Here is a 19,159-nt window from a genome sequence, read left to right as displayed (position 1 = left end):
GTTTTGTTCTATTTCCTACAAATTACAAAATGACGTTCTTTAAATTACAAATTACAAATTACAAATTACAAATTACAAAATGACGTTCTTTAAATTAACTGGTTAGTTGAGGACATTTGGATGATTTTGAAGCTTTTGAGAGGGTTCTTTTTTTGTTCACTTAAAAAAATATTTTGCTGATATTTAGAATAAAAAGACGATTTTTTCTGACATGAGTTAAGTATTCACGTTGAAATTGAGACCATTTTGAAGTTCTATTACGTATAATTGCTGATTTCTTCCCTCAAACTAGGGTTTTTTCCCGTTCGGCCGTCCCTTTCTTTCTTAATGACTTTCTTCTTGTACGTTTTTTTGTTTATTTTTTTATTTGGCCTGATTAATTTGTAACTGGGGGCAATTTGGACGAGTAGGCTTGTGTTTGGGCAATTTGGGTTTTTTTATTTGGTAATTTGTAACAATTATGACAGCAGCTACACACTTGAACCGACAAACCGAACCGAACTACACCGAACCGACATGAAATAGTTCGGTTTCGGTTCCGTTGGTCAAATCTATTCTACCTTTAAAAGAGCAAGTTTTTGAAAAACTTTCTCCTTCCCAAATTAACCTTCAACCCTTTTAAATATACCCTATTTCTCCCTTGTAAGCCATATAGCAATTTCGTCATCTGCATCGGAAAATCCCCTTGTCCGTTATACCTTTCTCTCCGCCGAAGAGACCTTCGGTTAGCCTTCTCGCCGTTCCACGATCTTCCAGTCACCTTCCTCTACGCCGAAGCCGAAGAGTCCATCGGTTAGCCTTCTCTCCGTCCCACGATCGAAGCCGATCTTCCAGTCGTCTTCCTCTCCGCCGAAGCCAAAGAGTCCATCTTCTCTCCGTCCCACGATCGAAGCCGATCTTCCAGTCGTCTTCCTCTCCGCCGAAGCCAAAGAGTCCATCGATTAGCATTCACTACGTCCCAGGATCTTCCAGTCATCAATTTGCAAAGATGAGTATTTATGCCCTAATCATCAATGTGACGCCTACGCATTCATCTCCACAATTTTCAGAATTTGGGCATTTAGGAAGGTATTTCTTCTTCTTCTTCAATCCTCTATACAAAACCCTAGATCTAAGTGTTAGTTCTGCTCAATTCACCCTATCCCCTTTAAGTTCTTAAGTCCTCTCATTTTGTTCTAATTTAGCCCTAATTCTCCGCCTTCACCTACTTATTTTACTCATTTTGAAACTTCTGCTATTTGTGGAAGTGCTATTTTGCAAGCTTCCGGTTTGTTTAGTGTGGTCTTAGAGTAAGTAGATGTGCTACTAAAAATAACAGAAGAACATGTTGCTTGTGACAGTTGATTCAATTACATCTTATACTACATACATGGAGCATGCTTTTAAAATATTTTTTTAAAAAATAAGACTGAATATAAAAATCTCAATTTCTTTCTTCTAGAGGTCATCCTATAATAGCTTATTATCTGGTCCTTTATTATCTTAATGTTCTAGATTCTTTTTTAATGAAAGCATTGCGAAATATACTGTTTTATGCAAAGAAGAAGAAAGAAACACGTATAAATGCAGCTATGGACCTATAACAAACTTCTTTCATCCGACTGCACGCATGCATATTTACATCCCCATCTGTGTTTGATTACCATCCAGAGTTCCCCCAAACAATTCAGTAGAATACTACCTCCCTGGTATCAGAGAGATCGAGTTATATAACGAAGTGTTTGAGGGAACTCCCGGGGATAAGCAACATGTTTGTAGTATTCATCAAGTAATTCCAAACCTATGAGGAAAATGTTGATTGCCCGCCAGAGTTCCCCCATACACTTCAATATTAGAGACGAAACATCCTCAATATATACTTCGGATATCTTTATTGAAGTGTCTGAGGGAACTCCAGAGGACAACCAACTTATTAAAGTCACAAAAGAATCATGCGTACCTTTAGTTTTCACCATCCTTTTCTCTATTATGTGTCTCTGAGGCTGTGAGTCCTTTTTTTTTTCATTTTTGTGGACATGCATGTCAAGCCACATAATTCTTTGTACCCAAAAACCTTATTGTGGAATGTTAATTATGGGTGTTTAGGCTCTCACATGTGATTTTGATTGGAACTGTACGTTCTGAGCTTCTTGAGCTTATTTGATCCCCTCATAATTTCAATATACACCCCTAACGGTGTGACAAGGGATAATAATGTCAGAAGTTTTGGGGTGTTTCTGAAAATAATATTGAAAGTTAGAAGGTTATGTGGAATGGGGTTACTGTTGGGGATTTTTTTTAGTTCTGCTCAATTCACCCTACCCCTTTAAGTTCTTAAGTCCTCTCATTTTGTTCTAATTTTGCCCTAATTCTCCGCCTTCACCTACTTATTTTACTCATTTTGAAACTTTTGCTATTTGTGGAAGTGCTATTTTGCAAGCTTACTGTTTGTTTAGTGTGGTCTTAGAGTAAGCAGATGTGCTACTCAAAATAACAGAAGAACATGTTGCTTGTGACAGTTGATTCAATTATGCAAATCACTACATTATAGCAATTCCATTTCTTATGCCTTTCTTATGGTAAGCTGATGCCCTGATATTGTGAGACTTACATGAAGTTTCTGTCAAGGTGCCTGACGCTTGACAAGGATTTGGATTTGCAGCTGCAGCTGATTACTTCGTCGGCTAGACAATCTGCAGTTAGTAGACCGCCAAGGTTTATATTCTTCCTTCGCTCTATGCTTTGAATCTCTATGTTGTGATCTAATTATTTATAGTGATTTCAATGACATTTTCATTTACTTTGGAATGTTTGTATTATAAGCATATAGTGGATATTAAAAAAATTTAGATACTAAAAATAATGAATGAGAGTATGGAGAGAACCGGAGGTGACGATGTGCGGCATTAGATAGAGACGGTGGAGGAAGCTGAAGATGAGGTGAATAAGTTGTGGCTATAACCAAGTTAGTCGAGAATCCTGATGATGCTGCAGAAGGGAGCAATGACAATGAGGCTTGCCGATGCATTTGACAACCCCAAGTGGGGAGAGCTTGCATTCCCCATTCAGGTTGCTTCCTCTGGGGTCCTTCCTGTAATTCATTCATAGGCACCATGCATCTTATCTAATTTGAACATAATTAAAGAGTGAATCAACGATGAAGTACAAGCAAGAAGATGGATGTAAATGATGACGGCTAGACATATTTTGAATACATATTCATTCATAGGCACCATGCATCATATTTAATTTGATCATAATTAGAGAGTGAATCAGTGTTGAAGTACAAGCAAGAAGATGGATGTAAAGGATGACGGCTAGACATATTTTGAATAGATGGAAAGTGCCGGAAATGATGGTATTTTGCGTAACAATAGTATGAGATTTCAAATTAACTAAAACATAGAGTTTGTCAGGTGCAGGAGCAGTGCATTGTATTTACTTAATTTTGGGAGTATGGATTGAAGCTTTGGTTCACCAAATTATTTTAAAATAGGGAGACTCACAAACTGTGATTAGCCAGCTATTCTAATCAAAGAGGTGACAGGACATGATTTATGCATCTTGAGATGTTTAAGAGTTGACAAATGCAAGTACTGTGAATTTGCAAATTCCACTTTTAAAAGCAACATCAGTTAATGTTTTTCATGTTAGGATTATAAGTAACCTCTCAACCTTATGAAGTGCTACTAAGAATGTGCGTGGAAATTGGAACGAGTAGTCTGAAAGAACAGTTCAATAATAAATATTTTAAAACATAAAGGGAGTTATATAGGCCATAATAAGCTCTGACATATAATGTAACTACCAGAAGTTTCATATTGCCCCAGAAATACCCTTTTTGACTGGATATTTAAGGTTATAATTGGATTCTAAATCTATCTCAATTTTTAAGAATGTGATTTATCTGCTTGGTTTGCATATGTCACTACTTCATGTTTTGGCTTTTTGATGTTGTGATTGTGATCTACGTTTTTGTCATTTTCCAATTGTATAGTCAGCTCAAGATGTGTTCTTTAGAACTTATCAACTATCAAAACATTTTATGAGAAACGTTGTTTAGTGTTTCGTTTGGCTAAGAATTATCACTAATAGAAATTTTGTAAGTATTGCGTCGGAAAGTGATGAACAAAATGGAGAACCATTTGACTAAGGAAAGTTGAACCAACATTTTATGAGAAACGTTGTTTAGTGTTTCGTTTGGCTAAGAATTAAAAGACCAATTTAATGACACAATTTTTTTAGCTGCCTATGGTAAGACCTACACAGCCAAAAGCCCAGCTGATGCTAACCGAAATCTATCACAACAGTGCCTTAACGCGCTCGAAAAAGTCATCCCTGGATTCCTTGGAGGCAGTGCCGACCTTGCATCATCTAATATGACACTGCTCAAAACCTTCGGAAACTTCCAGAAGGACACGCCTGAAGAGAGGAACCTTCGCTTTGGTGTCAGAGAGCACAGCATGGGCGCCATCTGCAACGGTATCGCCCTCCACAGCCCTGGCCTCATCCCCTACTGTGCCACCTTCTTCGTCTTCACAGACTACATGAGGGCCGCGATGAGAATCTCAGCCCTGAGCGAAGCTGGAGTCGTTTACGTGATGACCCATTATTCCATCGGGCTCGGTGAAGATGGGCCCACCCACCATCCCGTCGAGCACCTCTTCAGCTTCCGTGCAATGCCTAACATTTTGATGCTCAGGCCAGCTGATGGCACTGAGACTGCTGGGGCTTATAAAGTCGCGCTTCTTAACAGAAAAAGGCCATCGGTCCTTGCTCTCTCTCGTCAGAAACTCCCTCAGCTCTCTGGAACTTCAATCGAAGGAGTAGAAAAGGGAGGATACGTAATCTCAGATAACTCTTCTGACAACAAGCCTGATCTTATTCTGATGGCAACCGGTTCTGAGCTTGAGATTGCTGCGAAGGCTTCTGATGAACTGAGGAAAGAGGGAAAAGCAGTTCGAGTTGTTTCATTTGTTTCCTGGGAGTTGTTTGAGGAGCAAACTGAAGAATATAAATTGAGCGTGCTTCCCGAAAACGTGGAAGCCAGGGTTAGTATCGAAGCGGTATCGACGATGGGATGGGAGAAATATGTAGGGAAGGAGGGCAAAGCTATTGGGATTGATAGATTTGGGGCAAGTGCCCCCTGCCGGGAAAATTTACAGGGAGTTTGGATTGACAGTGGAGAATGTTGTTGCATCTGCAAAGGCCCTGTAAGTTAGTGAGGTATACAGAAGGCTTGAGAGTTTTTTTTATAGAGTTTCTGCAGATTGATGAAGAGTAATAAAGAATTATGAGTCTCAAATAACAAAAATACTGCATTGTTTGATAAATGAAAATGTTTTTCTTGACCAGTAGAAAACAGTCTAAAATGCGCACCAACAAGCAATTCATGCACCCAGATAATTTGTAAGGAAAGAGTTTGGTCATATTTCCATCCACAATCTATCCATGTACTCTGTTTGTGAAAGTTTCTGTGATGTAAGCCAATGAGCTTTCAAAAAAACAAGAATAAAAGATAAACAAATGTAGCTCCTATAAGTTCACACGGTTTAAAGTTATAGAATTCAGTTAATTAGAAATATCATTGTTAAGAGTTGTGATAAGTATTCACCGTCTGAAATTGTTTTCTTATAGTCAAGTTGATTTGCTGCAAGTTTCATATATTGTTAAATTTACAAATTATTGTAATTCTATTTGTTCAACAATACAATTTATTTTTAATATGCTTTTGACCTATTAAGCGAGAAGGTCCTATTAAGCTGGAGGATGGTGAATCTAGACTAAACAATATGGGAAAATCTGAGATTGTAAAAATAGCAAAAAAAGGGTCGCTAATAACTACAGAAGGTGTTGAGAAGCTGGTGCATCTGATGCAAATGGATAAGAATGAGAGAAAAATTTATTTGTCTGATAGGATATATTGTTTGCATATGTTGGATGATTGTGAAAAAATATGCTTCCATAATTTGCATTGGACAATTTTTTCCCTTGTTTTTTGCCTTGCTGGAAATGTTCAATACAATCCATAGAAAAGTTCCAATTTAGTTCATATATAGTAATTTCAAATATGAGATTGACATTATATTGCAATAGCAAGAAGGAAGTCTATTCTGCAATTAACTTTGCAATATATTATCAAATGATATATTAATGCAAATTTTACACTAAAAGTGCAATGAGATGAGAAGATATTTTGTCATTTGTTTTAATTGGGTATTCTATATTTTATGTAGCCATAATTTACTCCTATGTCAATAACATTTTAGTTCTTAATGTTGACAAACGTGCAGTAAAAAAACTGATTACTTAAAAAGGGTCAAGATCCTATATAATAACTTAAATTTTAAATTATCTTGGTGTTAAATATACATGATAATCTATCAGCCAATTCATGTTAACAATTATTATGTAATAAATATTGCAATGAGTAATAAACTTGATGTATTCACGATAATTATAGATGCAACCAGTGAATTATCGCCCAATCAATCAATAAATGTAATTTAAATGTTCAAATGTTAAATGTTTAGATTATGTCTATATGTTTTATCCATTACTTACATTCCATAATTTTATAAAAAAAATTATAAAAAGAATATAAATTTTTTACAAAAAATAAAAAATTTACCACGCGCATTGGACGTGCAATCCAGCTAGTTTTGACAAAAGTGGATACGACCAACCGACCATTTGCTCACCCTATTGGGGTTACCGGATCATAGACCCACTTGTCTGGAAAAAGTCCGAATCTCATCTCTTCAGCCTCAGCAAACGATCCCCCGTTCAACGGCAAACTCTTACCTCCAAATCTCCAAAAAGACCTCCCTCCATGGAGATCCTAGCATCCCGCTACCTCCTCCCTCTCCCCCCTCTCTCCATCAAATCGTCGTCATTCGCCCTCAAAAGCCCTAGCCCTAACCCTAACCCTAACCCCATCCCAAAGCCAAAACCCGCCTCAATTTCCTGCTCAGTTAACGCTTCCAATTACAACGGGTGGGACGATCTCGAGCTTCTGGATGGTTCCAGAAGCTCAACCGACTGGTTGATCTCTTTGGGGCCCGTTGACTCTAAGCTCGCCTTCACTTTCTCTCTAGGGTTCTTCTCGGCATTAGCGGTCTCCAAGGTTCGCTTCTCTTCGATGCTTGTTGTTCCGGTTTCAGTTTTGGTTTTCGTTGGTGGGTTTTTGGCGGGATCGGCTAGGTTTAGGGTTGCTGATGAGAAAGTCAGGGACTTGGAGAGTTTTCTTGATGGTTTGATGAGTGAACTGGAGAAAGGTACCGAGCTGAGTTTTGATTTTTTAGATAGAAGCAAAGTTGAGGGTTATCTCGAGGTGATCGAGTGTATGAAGAAGAATGTGGGGGGTTCGATTGTTGGTGAGATTCTAAATGGGCATTGGGATTTTGATTCGTTTCAATTTGGAAGGACGAAGAAAATAAATACGAAATCTAGTAAGAAAAGAAAGGAACTCGATTTTATTCAGTATATTGGTGCATTGTTTCAAGAGACACCAAAAGTGAAGGATAATTCTAAGGGAAACGCAACTGAACAGTTAAATTCAGTAGCTTCCGGCAGTGAGACTGAAAATCAAGAGAATGCTTGGATTGAAGGGTCGGAATTAATGTTTAACAAGAAACCAAGTAAACCGAAGGCAGAGGAGAAAGATAAGGGTAGGGGTATTAAGACCGTAGTGAGACTTGATGATCCTGTCCAAAATATTGAAGAATCAACGCATGGTAGAACATTTTATCGTTCTAAAGATAGTGGGTATGCTAATGATATGCTCTCATACGAGGAAGAGCTTAATAATATGAATAGAAGCTCTAGGTTTACTTCAGAGCAACAAAATTTCAGGAGAAGAGTGTTTAAACATAACTATGAACGCCGGTTAATGCAGAGGGACATTGGTCACTATACTAATTTAGGTATTGACCAGAGAACAACAGAAAGCATGGATTTCTTTACTAAAGAGTCCGAGACATCTTCGTTAGATGAAACATTTGAGTTATCGGATAGAACTCATAATCCTTCCAATCGGCATAGAACTAGAAGCCTGACCAAAGAACCAATACTCAAATCCGAAGACCAATCTGTTGAAGCCACTCAACAACCAGTACATGGTAGTGAGGAAGGCAAGACACCATCAACTTCCAAAATCTCAGCTGATGAAGAATTCAGTCGATATATGGAAGAGGCCACAAACCTTCTAAAGAAAGCAAGAGAATGTTTGAGGCATCAAACTACTGAGGAGACAACAGAGTCCATTCTTTATAAGTCTGCAAAATTGCTTTCTGCTGCTGAAGCTATAAGGCCAATGAGTTTGCTTGCAGTGGGTCAGTTGGGAAATACTTATCTTCTTCATGGAGAGCTTAAATTGAAGATTAGTAAGGAATTGAGAACTCTCCTATTAAGAAATGATGCCTCACTGAAAGGAAAAGGTCGCTCTGTAGAGTCTAAGAAGTTGAACACTTGTGAGTTAAGTAGAGAGGATGTTGAAACAACCCTTGTTGAAGTGTGTGAAGAATGTGAAGTGCTTCTTGTTGAAGCGGGACGGAAGTATAGAACCGCCTTGTCAATTGATGGGAATGATGTCAGAGCACTTTATAATTGGGGTCTTGCTCTCTCCTTCCGTGCTCAATTGGTTGCAGATATTGGACCCGTAAGTATTTATATTGTTCAAAATTGCAAATTATGATTACTTTCCACACTTGTAGCCAGTAGGCAAGCCTACAAAAATCATGTTTAAGTGAATGAATTGGCCATTCGTACTTCTGTATACATATTTTAGAATATCCTTACTGTTCCCATAACATGAACCCATGCATTAGTTCTTAGAGTTGTTACCTAATTAATATATTTTAACTAATTTGGACACAAAATATTATTTCTTTTGTTATTATTTTAAGATGATGCCACCATGCCACTTTTCCATTACCATTAAGTCAAATTTTCTCATTGTTCTTTTATGCTTGATCTAGTTGTTTATATCCTTATATCTTGAGCTTTACCTACTCTTATGCTACAGCCTTAAAAAAATTGATTGGAAATATGCCTTACATCTTTTTCAGTCAGAGAGAGAGAGAGAGAGAGAGAGAGAGAGAGATGTTAGACCCTAGAGGGGGGTGATTAGGGTCTTATGCTAATCTAATCCAATTAAATGCCAATTAAAATTAATTAACAAGTTATCCTAGCAATATGAAATACAACAAGATATGTGAGCTAGGATAAGCAATGTGAACAACAAGATATATCCTAACAAGAGATATAGGCAATGTATATGCAAGGATATAAAACTAATACAAGGGTAAACAATCTAAACAATATAGTGGATGATATAGAAATGAGCAATGCACAATGGCGATATAAGATATGAACATAAATATGAATGAACGCCAAAGCACACTCAAACAAGCAATATGATCACGGAGTTCGGACCTTCCGTCCTACGTCTCCGCTCCCCACTCCCGGGGAGAAATCCACTAACACAATCCGGTTTGGAAGCCGGAACTTCTTCTACACACTCGGTTTTCTAGCTAACCGAAAACTCTACAACTCACACTCTTGTAATCACACTCTACACCCACTAAGTGTTGGACCTAGCCGTGTCTCCCTCAAGTGCTCGGTTACAACCTCTCCCTAGGCACGTCAACCGACGCCACTCCTCTTGGGACGATCCCCGACTCTCACCACACACTCCTCACTCGGTGTACAAGTGTATTACAAAGTGATTCTCACAATAAGCACAAATATGACAAATGATTGTTCTCAAAACAAGGTGAGAACTCAATTAAGCACAACTCTTAGTCACAAACCCACAACCCCAAATTATACTATGAATGTAAATACAATAAGCTCAATAGGTTGTGTGTGAACAAAGAGATATAAATCAAAACTAAACTCAATGTAGTTCTAGCTTAATAACAATGATAATCAAATATATAAAAAAGCTAGAAATAGAGTTTAGAAAACTTCTCAATATATCAAGAGTTGGAGGGAGAATAGTTGAATGCCCAAACACCAATAGATGATCTCCTCAAGCTCTTGTAGAATTGAATCACAAAACCGAAACACTCAAATGCTTAAAAGCTTCTTAAAACAAACTTAAACAAACACTAAACAAGTTTAAACCCTTGTTAAAATCTTTTAAACCATTCTCTTGTTAGAGAGGGAGAGGTAAATGCAATGAGGTATTTATAACAACCCAAGACATCAGCCAAAACCCCAAGGAAATGACCAAAAACCCAAAAACAAACAAAACAGAAAACTAGCCGTTACTGTGCAACGGCTCTCTGATAAGTCGACTTAGAGTCGACTTATGACATATACAGTTTTTGGCAGATGCTGAAAATTATGCGTATCTGGATTTGTAAAATCAGTTAAAAATAGTAAATCAACTCTAAACATTATGAAATTTTGAGGGATGTTTCTAAACATGTAAATAAACATTTTACAAAAATAATTTCTGAAATATCACTTCTCATTTGTGAGAAATAAATATTTGAATACAGATATTTCAGATTCTAAAAACTGCTGAAACACCCGATTTTCTAAAATCAATTTGACACAGTAAATTAACTCCAAAAATTATAAAATTTTTAGGGAAGCTTCTAAACGTGTATATGAACATGTTAGAGAAGGAATTTCTTAAATATCACTTCCCATTTGAGAGAAATAATTTATTTTGTAAACTGGTCAAAAATACATAACTGTGCAACACTTCATAAGTACAAAACTTATGTATATATATATATAACTATATATATACGAAGAAACCAATAAATGTGTGTGTATAGATAATTGAGCTTAGAGTATATAACACACATAATATAAATCCTAAACTAAATTACCCAAGCTTGATTGGTCTTCAATAAGCTCTACTTGGTAATCTCGCGGATGAAGCTTGAACTTGGATCTTGAACTTTGAATAGCAAGGCTTCACCGACATTCCGCCAACCTCCTTTGGATATGATCGTTGAAGCTCTATTCCATCCATCCTCCAACTACGTTGTTTGTCTATAATACATAGGAAAACACAAATACTAGACAAACAACATTAGTGGTAAATTGTTTGTTAAACATCATCAAAACAAGAAGGCCAACAATCTCCCCCTTTTTGATGATGACAAACAATTTACAAAAAGGAATATATGCATGATGGAAATGAATGTATAATTTATAATTCACATGCATATAAACAAGAAGGAATATACTCACAATTTCTCCCCCTTTGACAACATCAAAAAGGGGACAAAAAGAATAAGAGAGCGAAAGCTCCCCCTACCAATATGCATGGGTGAGTATAACACATAGAAGGATATAGGGATTGCTCCCCCTATCAAAATGCCTCATGAATGTATGAAATGAAGATCATGGCAAACATATGTGAGTAAGCATAAAAGATATGCTAACAATCACTTACATTCAAGAGATAATGAGAACACATATAAATGTATCATTTAAAACAAATGTCTCATATCAAAGAACATAAACATTATGTATAAAATAGATTTATGAAAGAATACATGAGAATCATGTAAAAAGTTTTCAAAAGAAAACAAATTACTCAAATGAAATCATAAATCAAATTTTAAGTCCAAAAGCAATGTTTGATCAACAAAGAAAACTTTCTTTGAAAAACTTGATCAAACCGTATAAAGAATACATTATAAAGCATATTTGAAATTTGAATTATCTATTTGTGCTATATAATGAATTCAAAAGAACAAATCAAAATAAGATTTTCATAGTTCAAAAATAAGATTACAAAACGTACTAGAATCATGAACTATGGATAAAAAATCTTTTAGAAGTATAAAATCATGAAGACAAAGGATTTGATCAATTAAAAATTCAAAACCAAGATAAAGAAGGATAAAAACATTAAAATTCTTAGTTTGAAAATCAAATTTGTTTTGGTACCCAAGAACTCTTGGTACCAAAAGATTTAGGGACATGACCCCTACCATTAAAGCTCAAAGCCCTAGGGTTATGAACCCTCTTAGGCACATATGGTGCACTAACATGGTCAAAACAATATTCATTCAAATGACCCTTCCGATTGTAATTTGTGCAATGAAAGAGATCCATTTATTTTTGTGGACCATTAGCTCGTGCACGGAAATCATTTGCAAATAAGGATTTTCTTTTAAAATTATTTTACAAATGAGAAACATTCTTAAACAATGGTCTATTTGGAACATATTGTAATTTAGAAGCTTTTTGTATATCAAAACAAAATTTTGCAAGATGTCCAAACCTACCACAAACACCACATTTACAAACATGTGGTCTATTGGAAGCATTTGTCAAATAAGATTTTCTTTTCAAATCAAAACAATATTTGGTCAAATGACCAAAACGACCACAATGATCACACTTGAACACACTAGCATGCTTATAATGAACTTTGTGAGAATGAGCATGTGAATGTGTAAGTGTACAAGATGAAGAAGCTACATGAGATGCACAAGGAACATTAGAATTCTTATGTTTGTGTGCATCATAACAAAACTTAGCTAAATGACCTTGACGGCCGCAAATAGAACACTTATAAGTTTTGCTATACATGTGTGCATAATGAGTGGATGATTTTGACTTAGTCTTGGCACACATGTCCATAAGCCTCTTATGATTATTAATGCATATTTTCAAAGTTAAATCTAAAGATGAAATACTATTTTTCATAAGATTTAAATCTTTATTTTTAGGCACATATACATTTTTAGAAGTAGAACATAAATAGTTATTTATAAAAGAAGCTGTATCATTCTTTATGTTCTCTACTTCTAACATGGCATCAATCTTAGCATGAGATAGGCTAGCAATAGATGAGATCAAATTTCCATTTTCCAAATTTAATAAGTCATTGTTTTCTTTAAGCATAGTATTTTCATTTTCAATGACATCAAATTTGGACACTAGCTTCTCATGATCGGATTTTAAAACATCATGCTTGCTTTTTAAATCATTAAAATCTTCATCACTAGATAAATCATTAGTGGTTTCAAACTTGCAAACCTCACTAGGGCTATCGCCTAGTGGCCGTGTGCATGATGCTCCATATGAACTTGAAGCCGGATCCTCCAAAGCTTGTCGGATCGCCTCCAAGTCCCCTTGATGTGCTTCAATAAATTTTCATAAGGTATAAGCACTATCAAAATGAACAAACTTGTTAGACATAGATGAATTAAAAGCATTTAGCAAATATTCTAACAAAGCATTTAGCAAATATTCTAATAAAATCTTGTTCATTGTAAACATCCTTTTATCATGTTTGCTCCACTTGGATTTCTCCAAAGTGGGCACAATATAAGCACAATCAATGACTTCCCATAAATCGATATTTTTAGATTGAACAAATATTTTGAATCTAAAACACCATTGAGCATAAGGAAAAACATTGAATTTAGGAGCAATACTAGAATCATAGCCTAAACCATGCATATCCATAATATACATAATTTGTAAAAATATGCAAGCAAGATACAAATATAATCAAAACAAGATTAGCACAAAGAGATAACTTGGATCTTTAACTCAAGGCGATTAGACCTTAAATCAAAGAGCACCAAGCTCTGATACCAATTGTTAGACCCTAGAGGGGGGGTGATTAGGGTCTTATGCTAATCTAATCCGATTAAATGCCAATTAAAATTAATTAACAAGTTGTATTCTTGCAAGATAGATATACAAGAGTTATAAGCAAGAATAAGCAATATACAATATGATATATCCTAGCAAAGAGATAGCGATGTATATATGCAAGGATATATGAACACAAGGGTAAACAATGTAAACAAGATAGTGGATGATATAGATAATGAGCTAATGACAATGGCGATATAAGATATGAACATAAATATGAATGAACGCCAAAGCACACTCAAACAAGCAATATGATCACGGAGTTCGGACCTTCCGTCCTACGTCTCCGCTCCCCACTCCCGGGGAGAAATCCACTAACACAATCCGGTTTGGAAGCCGGAACTTCTTCTATACACTCGGTTTTCTAGCTAACCGAAAACTCTACAACTCACACTCTTGCAATCACACTCTACACCCACTAAGTGTTGGACCTAGCCGTGTCTCCCTCAAGTGCTCGGTTACAACCTCTCCCTAGGCTCGTCAACCGACGCCACTCCTCTTGGGACGATCCCCGACTCTCACCACACACTTCTCACTCAGTGTACAAGTGTTTACAAAGTGATTTCACAATAAAGCACAAATACAATAAGTGATTGTTCTCTACTATGGATGAGAACACAATGAAAGCACAACTCAAAGTTACAATCTCTCACCACCCAACTATACTATGTATGTAAATACTATAAGCTCAATGTGGGTGTGTGTAACAATGAGTAAAATAAAATCTAACTCAAATATCAAACTAGTAATAATAGAATATGAAAATCAATAAAGAAATTGCTAGATAAAAGAGTTAGAAAACTTCTCTAAGAACACAAGAAGAGGATGAATGGGATTGAGAATGAATCCCTCAATCTGCAGTGAAAACTTCCTCCTTTGTAAACAGAAACCCAAACTCAACCAAACTGTAAAACCCTAAACCCTTGCTTAAACTTTTCTTTTCTTTTAAAACATTTCTTAGATGACTGAAAACTGAGATCAAAGAGGGTTTTTATAGCTTTCAAAACCTCAGACCAAAACCCCTTACAAAAAAACCAAAAAACCACATGCAACGGCTCTAAAAATAGCCGTTGGGACTCCAGCGGTCGACCGATGAAAATCGCGGTCGACCGGAAACAAGGTCAGAATCGCAGGAGACGTCCAGCCATATGCAAAGCTGAGTAACGTCCAGAGAGTTTGGCGGTCGACCGTACCGGTCGACCGTGGGTACTGTAGCAATGCGTATCAGTTTTATAAAATCAATTAAAAATAGTAAAACAGCTTCAAAAAATATGAAATTTTGTGAAAAGGTTCTAGACATGTGGAATAACATGTTAGAGAAAATATTTCTAAAAAATCATTTCCCAGTTGAGAGAAATAAATGTTTGAACACAAAAATACAGTTTCTGAAAATCTGCTGAGATACACGATTTTGTAAAATCAAGTAGGCACAGTAAATCAACTTAAAAAATAGTAAAATTTTGAGGGAAGTTTCTAAACATGTAGGTAAACATGTCAGAGAAAGAATTTTTCAAATATCACTTCCCATTTGAGAAAACTCATCAGTTTTGTAAAACATGCACGAACATGTGCACGAACGAAAACGTGAATTTGTAAATTCCTTTAAACATAACAAATCAATTCCAAACTTGATGAAACTTTGAGAAATGTTTGCAAATGATATTTTGAACATGTTACAAAAAGAATTTTCCAATTTGCATTTCCCAATTGTGAAATCTCATTATTTTGCAAAAGTGTTCAAAACATGAAAACCCAAAACCATGCATGTATATATATAACTATATATATACATAGAAACCAAATACGTGTGTATATGATATTGAGCTAAAGGTACTTCACACACATAATATAAAATCTAAACTAGATTACCCAAGCTTGATCTTGATCTTCATTGTAGCTCAACTTGGTACACATGCGGATGAAGCTTGAACTTGATCTTTAACTATGAATTGCATGTTGCTTCACTCCACAATTCCGCCAACCTCCATTTGATATCGTCGTTATGGCGCAATCCATCCAACCTCCAACGACGTTGTTTGTCTACAATACATAGGAAAACACAAATACTAGACAAACAACATTAGTGGTAAATTGTTTGTTAAACATCATCAAAACAAGAAGGCCAACAAGAGAGAGAGAGAGAGAGAGAGAGAGAGACTATATCTAGGACACTTTATGAGAGAGAGACTGACTATATCTAGGACACTTTATGAGAGAGAGACTGACTATATCTAGGACACTTTATGAGCAGGACACTTTATCAGCAATCTGCTACATGATCCACTTTTTCATCTGCTTAGTGAAAAACAATTGTGATCAGCCCAAATGTCCATAATTATGTGTATGAGAGAGAGACTGACTATATCTAGGACACTTTATGAGCAGGACACTTTATGAGCAATCTGCTACATGATCCACTTTTTCATCTGCTTAGTGAAAAACAATTGTGAGCAGTCCAAATGTCCATAATTATGTGTATACATGTATGGCAAGTTAACAGAGTAAAGGAGCAGTGTCATTCATGACTACATTCAGAAGTTTGTGGTATGCAATTGGAGTTTACTTCCAATATTATGTGAGACTAAGCTGAAGATGGTAGTTGGGTAGCCTTCGAGCATGGAGGAACCAGAAATATAAACTTGCGAATATTAGTATTGAGAAGTTGACCTTGTAAGTTATGCTAATAAGGTGATTCTCTATATTTCAGAGATGATAAAAAAGTGAATGATGACATGATTTTCCCTTGGGCAATATGAAATATGAAGCAGCCCTTCGATTCTTATGTAGTTTTAGTATATCCGATTGTATCTTAATTGTAATCCAGTTCTATGATATGATAATATAAAATCTGAATCTTAAATTCTATGATGGGTGTATCCTATTACTTTTACGCAGTCAAACCTCTTATTCTTTTTTGATTAATTATGAAATCAATATGAAACAGTGCATGTAATCATGAATATTAAAGGTTAAATAGCCTTCTATATCATAAAACTGCCATTTGCTTACATTAGTTGTTCAGACATGAGAAAATGTTAGATTCAATTCTGACTCCAAGATTAAGTTGGAAAGGGAAGTAAACACCCATCATACAAAGATTTGTAGATTCGATATTATTCATGGCTTATGTACATGTTTCTTTGATAGTTCTTAACTTCAATTATGCAACTTCTCATTAACTTCCATTTGCAGGAAGCTGCTCCTGATGCTGACAAGATATATTTGGCGGCAATTGATAAATTTGATGCTATGATGTCCAGAAGTGACCTTTATGCAACAGATGGTATGACTAGACAATCTATTATGTCCAAGTAAACTGTAGAGTAAAAAACAATGTCACCTCGTAATATTCTTGTCCTTTATTCTGTGCATGCATATATTTGGTATTTAGCGTCACATGATCTTATTGACTCGAAAGTTGAACATGAATTTCCTACTTGCAGCTCTATACCGATGGGGCACAGTGCTGCAGCAGCGATCTTACCTCCGTCCACGGAACAACAGAGAGAAAGTGAAACTTCTGCATCAGGCTAAGAGTCTTTTTGAAGATGTGCTCTCCGTGGATTCAGATAATCTTCAGGTAAGAGAAGCTCTGGTTTCATGTGTCTCAGAGCTCAGCTATGATGACAAGTGGTAGATATAGACCTCTATGGGTCCAGTTAAAATCCAGAAATAAGCAGTTTAAAGCTTATGTATGAAGGCTGAGGGCTTAAGGGGCGACAGTTTTTAGAGTGTATAGACCCCAAGTGTTTATTCTACACATGCTAATCAGGGTTCCTGACGCAGTCCCTTACATGTATAATATTATAGAGAGGAAGAGATAATAAATGTAAGGCTTTTTTTGTGTATATACAGCTTAAATCACAGGTATTTGCAAATTACTTCCCAACTCATCAATTTTGGAAAAAAATATCTCCCAAGTCAACAAATCATCAACTTTGTTGTTAAATGTGACTTTGAATCATGTGTTTGACCCACCAAACTCTATACTATTTCACCAACTCCTCCCATTATTTCACTAACCCTTTTCATTATTTCACCATTCCCTAGACATGTCTAGATTTTCCTCCCCCGCCACCATCCTTTTCAGGATGATCACAGATGAATAAGCCATCAGCTTGATCTCACCTTCTACAATAGACGCTTTTTGCCTTAATTTTTTTGAATGTAAAATTGATTAGACATCCTCCAAAGAAAATGTATCTCGAACATAAAGCATACTATTGACAAAATTCTCATGTAATGAACATAACAAATAAGAGTTTGATCTTCTTCGTCAATTTTAACATTGATATTCTTTAAATCCATAAGAATAGTGTTAAGTTGATTTAAGTGGTCTTTAATTCGCATACATTCCTTCATGCGAGGGGTGAAAAGGCGTTGCTTCAGGTAGAGTTTATTCGTTAAAGATTTCGTTATGTACAAGCTCTCTAACTTGAGTCACATGCGGCGGTATCTTCATTAACAACTTTTCGCAGGATCTCATCAACCAAACAGAGCTGTACGACACTATGCATCTTCATCTCCAACTCTTTTTTCTCATTATCGGGCATGGATTTCGGCAACTTGTCATGCCCGTACATGACTTTGAATAATAATTGTTATACTACGAGAGCCCTTATTTTGACTCTCCACAAACTGAAGCTGTTGCTCTCGTTGCATTTTGCCACTTCGTATTTTGCAGAAGACATCTTGAAGCCTATAAGAATAACACTGGAGCTCTGATACCAGTTTGTTGCAGCGGGCGGCTACATAGACACAAAAGATTTCTATACAAAATGAATAATAACACAGTACTATGTAATTACATTGGAGACAGAGAACGACAAACAAGGATTTAACGTGGTTCGGTCAGTATGACCTATGTCCACGGGCGAGAACAGCAGAGAAATTCACTAATCATAAAATAGAAGATTATAAAAGGAGACTATCCCTAAACTCAGACAAAGAAGAGAACACTTAAAGAAAACTTTTGTTTTCTTTTCTCTCTAGCTCTCTTTTTCTTCTCTCTGTCTCGAATGCATTTAACTTTCATCTTCATAGATATTTATAGCTTCGCATATATAAGGTAGTTGGTGAAATAGTGAAAATGATTGGTGAAATTATGAGAGGGGTTGGTGAAATAGTGAGGAGTTTGGTAGTACAGAAAAAATCTGATATGTGTAGGTCAAAGTTAATGTCAAGAAAAAATATTGAGTATTATTACTGTTATAAGTTTGGGCATATAAAACCTAATTGTCTAGCGGTTAAAGCAAATGATAATTCTCAATCGAAGTCTTAGGAGGTAAAACCTTCAGTTGCCACTGTAATTGAAGAGTCTTTTAGTTTACATGAAGTTATTTCAGTTAGTGTTAATACTCATTCATAAGATGAGTGGGTTCTTGATTCGGGTTGTTCCTATCGTATGTGTTCGCATAGGAATTGGTTTGTCACATAGCAGTCTATTGATGATGAGAATGTCTTGTTAGGAAATAACGTGCCTTACAAGACTATTGGTATAAATAAATTAAAATTAAAACACATGATGATATTTTTA

At 36.0% G+C, this 19,159-nt stretch overlaps 1 protein-coding gene and 1 pseudogene across 1 annotated transcript; both read left to right on the top strand.

Moving 5' to 3' along the window:
* LOC109819961 lies at positions 1,929-5,709 on the top strand (annotated as a pseudogene).
* On the top strand, positions 6,573-17,514 carry LOC109819953. Its single transcript, XM_020385968.1, has 3 exons — positions 6,573-8,638; positions 16,816-16,906; positions 17,067-17,514. The coding sequence occupies exons 1-3, from the start codon at positions 6,812-6,814 to the stop codon at positions 17,258-17,260; spliced, it is 2,112 nt and encodes a 703-aa protein (XP_020241557.1). The 5' UTR covers positions 6,573-6,811; the 3' UTR covers positions 17,261-17,514.

Source organism: Asparagus officinalis, chromosome 1, assembly GCF_001876935.1.
Source record: "Asparagus officinalis chromosome 1, Aspof.V1, whole genome shotgun sequence".
Lineage (NCBI taxonomy): Eukaryota > Viridiplantae > Streptophyta > Magnoliopsida > Asparagales > Asparagaceae > Asparagus > Asparagus officinalis.
The sequence above is the reverse complement of the archived record's forward strand: the minus strand, read 5'-3'. Positions and strand labels throughout refer to the sequence as shown.